At 58.7% G+C, this 3,442-nt stretch overlaps 2 protein-coding genes across 2 annotated transcripts in view; one reads left to right on the top strand and one right to left on the bottom strand.

The window, feature by feature from the left end:
- Positions 1–1,306, top strand: part of PRADC1 (protease associated domain containing 1) — a 3,363-nt gene extending 2,057 nt beyond the window's left edge. Inside the window, exons 3-4 of the mRNA XM_029963716.1 lie at positions 230–537; positions 815–1,306. Of these exons, the coding sequence (XP_029819576.1) occupies positions 230–537; positions 815–935 (429 nt within the window). The 3' untranslated portion in view covers positions 936–1,306. The remainder of the gene's footprint in view (positions 1–229; positions 538–814) is intronic.
- A 318-nt stretch (positions 1,307–1,624) lies between these two features.
- Positions 1,625–3,442, bottom strand: part of SMYD5 (SMYD family member 5) — an 11,978-nt gene continuing 10,160 nt past the window's right edge. Inside the window, exon 11 of the mRNA XM_029963717.1 lies at positions 1,625–2,986. Within this exon, the coding sequence (XP_029819577.1) occupies positions 2,848–2,986 (139 nt within the window). The 3' untranslated portion in view covers positions 1,625–2,847. The remainder of the gene's footprint in view (positions 2,987–3,442) is intronic.

Consider the following 3,442-nt stretch of genomic DNA (forward strand, 5'->3'; position numbering starts at 1 on the left):
CCCTGGCATAGGTTGCCCAGAGAAGCTGTGGCTGCCCCATCCCTGGAAGTGTCCAAGGCCAAGTGGGACGGGGCTCAGAGCAACCTGAGATAGTGGAAGGTGTCCCTGCCCACGGCAGGGGGTTTGAACTATATAATCTTCCAAGTCTCCTCCAACCCAAACCATTCCATGATTCTGTGATTCTATTTTATTTTTCTTTAGCAGTGTGGGTGGCTTGTGCCTAAAATAGAAACTCAGAGGAGCGTGGTTGGGGCGAGGCGCGGGATCGGAGAGACAATCCCTGGGCTGGGTGTCTCCAGGCAAGGCCCTGGCACTTCCAGGCTTTGCACCTACCTGCAGGCACCAAAATTTTGTCCCTCTGTGCCCCAGGGGCTGCTCATTTCTGTCCAAGACCCGAGTGATCCAGGAGCACGGCGGGCTGGCCGTGATCATCGCCGACAACGCCTACGACAATGACAGCTTCTACATCGAGATGGTGCAGGACAGCTCCCGGCGCACAGCCGACATTCCTGCGCTCTTCCTGCTGGGCAGGGACGGGTGGGTGCCCTGGCACATCTCCCCAAGGGTGGGACAGCTCATGGGAAGGGCAAAGCGATGCCTTGTCCCCACAAAACGGGGTCCCAGCGATCAGCGCGTCCCTTCTGGGCTTTGCGGGACAGATTTGGAGTGGATTCGGTCATGATTAATCCACAGTTGGAGCTTTATGGCTGAGTTGGAGCTGTATGGTTCCAGTCGTGGTTTATGCTCAAGGCTGGGCTTCAGGTCTCCCAAATCCAGCGGCTCTGGCACACCTGTCACCTCTTTATCCTTCCAGGTACATGATCAGGCGCTCCCTGGAACAGCACGGGCTCCCCTGGGCCGTCATCTCCATCCCTGTCAACGTCACCAGCATCCCCACCTATGAGATGATGCAGCCCCCCTGGACCTTCTGGTAGCAGCAGGAGGCTGTGGCGGATCGTGGGCTTCCCAGTGGATCCCAGGAGTTTCCCCTAAGCACCAGGTTTGGAGTCCCAACGTCTTCCAGAGATCCCACTGGATTCGGCAACGGGGAGATCTTCCTGCTGGCCAAGTGCCAGGTGGGATCGGAGAGCACCCTTTGCTGTGACTTTGTGGGAGGGAGGTGATGGCCCAGAGCAGGCCAGCGCTTCCCAGGAAACGTTTGAACTTGTGCTGCTGATTTGGTGGGATGCAGGACTGGCAAGGATGGGAGGGAGAGCGACACAGGCTTGGTCTGGACCAGCAGGGCTCGCCCCATGTCTGTATATTTTTGTCTGAGCTAATGAAGTCTGAATGTTTTAGAGAAAGGGAAGTTTCTCCTTTTTTCTTTCAGCAGTCAGGGGATGAAGGGATAAATCTCATTCCCTAATATTTTTCCTAGTAAAATTCCCAAGGTGCCTCCTGCAGCTGGGGCAGTGCTCAGGCCAGACCCCAGACATGGGGTGAAGCAGCACCACGGCAGAGCCTCCAGCACTTGTCCCCAAGGTGTGTGTCCCTGGTCACAAATCCAGAGCTCACACTCCCACAGGTGCCTATTCCCTCATCCCCAGACCTGTGTCCCCACAGGACCAGCCCCTGGGTCACCCACCACGCTCCAGTTTACCAGTACAAACCACAGGATCCCAGTTCTCACCAGTCTCGGTTTATTACGAACACTGAAGGGGACACGGCCCCGGGACGGTTGGGGACAAGCAGCGGGGTCAGGGCTGGCGGTGATGGCAGTGTCAGGGCTGTGTCACCCTCAGTCCCACAAGCCAGCTGCCACGGACACAGCAGTGGGAAAACAGCTCCCCAAAATCCATGAGGGAAGGGAGTAACCCCGGAGCGCACCCCCAGCCTGCTGCCTGTCCATCGCCGGGAGCCGTGTTGTCCACAGACAGGGACACTGCAGCACGTGGTGTGGCCTCATCGGTGGCAGCGTGGGATGGGTGACAAGGGGACATCCACACGGGGCCTCTCGGTGCCAGGACATCTCTGTGTGGGGCCACTCGGTGCTGGGATGTCTCCATGTGGGAATTCGGGGTGGGGAAGCACACAGCAGCTCCCGCTTGGGCACATCCTCGTCCCACTGCCGGACAGAGGGACAACTCCCAATGTCTTTGGGGTTTTGGATGACACCACATGTCAGCTCTGGGATGCTGGGATGCTCTGGCCATTCTCCATCCCCAGATGGTCCTGGAATCACTGCTTGGGGCTGTGTTGTTGGAAGGACGGGCTGAGTCAGGAAGGAGGTGCCTGCAGGATCAGCTCTGCTCTCCCTGCTGGACTCAGGATCTGAGCCCCCCTCTAAGGTGTCCCTGTCCCTGCAAAATCCCCTCACTGCTCACCAAGGCATGGAATGGAGGATACATAAGGACCCCGGCTCTGTAGTGCGTAGACAGTGCTTATATAGACATTAAATAGTTCCCCTCGTGCACAAACACACACACACACACACACATTCCCTCATCCCTGCGGGGCGGGAAGGACAAGCTCTGCATCCACGGCCGGCACAGACACGGAGCAGCCTCGCAGGTGGCCACAAGGAGGGGCTGGCTGGATCCTGCTCTCTTCCAGCTTCCTCTGCAAGCACCAGCCAGCCCCTCCAGGAGGCAGGATGTGGCAGAGGGACACCAGCTCACAGTTTGTCCTCACAGGGAGGGCGGGGACAGCCTCACACACACACGCAGGGACAACACGGACAGGCGGGAGCAGGACCTGCCTCCGGCTGCCCCACTCCGGCACCTCCGCACGGCCGCCCACCCGACCCCACAACACAACCCTGTTCCTTGGATGAAAGCTGCTGCCTCTGGGAGGAACCCCCAGTCCCTTCCCTTCCCATCCTTTCCCTTCCCTGTCCTCTTGCCAGGATCAAACGTCGGTCATCTCATCCTCCAGCTCGGCATCGTCCGTCTCTCCCTCGCCCTCCTCGTCTTCGTCCGACGTCACGTCGGCGTCGTCGGCTTGCGCCAGGCACTTGGGACACGAGCAGGTAAACAAGTAGTTCTCCCTGGGAAAATGGGAAGGAAGGAGGAAAAAGATGGATGGCCTTGAGACAGGCACAAGCCCACACTGCTGCTGGGCAGGGGTCGGGGACAGAGCAGCCAGGAAAGGGGCTAAATGTGTTAAATCCAGAGGAGTCTGGGGGTTCCATCCTGCTGGTTGAGGTGGGGTGAAGGTATTCCAGGTGGGGAGGGGGATTTCTCAGCCCCACGGGGTGATGGGACACGGGGACAGTGACCACCAGCAGGAACCTCTACCCTTGAAGGGCAGAGAAGGAAAAGGAAGGTGGTGGGAGCTGCAAAGGGTCTGCAGGAGTGAACTGCAGAGTGGTGCAGGGAGAGGGGGGAGCCCAAATCCTTAGTCCCTGGGGCTACAACACATAAGAAGGGAATTCTTATGTAGAATTCACACACAGCCACCCACTAAGGCACACACAGGGCCCCAGGGTGGGGATGCTGCCCAG

Source organism: Manacus vitellinus, unplaced genomic scaffold (assembly GCF_001715985.3).
Source record: "Manacus vitellinus isolate BGI_N305 unplaced genomic scaffold, ASM171598v3 scaffold_61_pilon, whole genome shotgun sequence".
Classification (NCBI taxonomy): domain Eukaryota; kingdom Metazoa; phylum Chordata; class Aves; order Passeriformes; family Pipridae; genus Manacus; species Manacus vitellinus.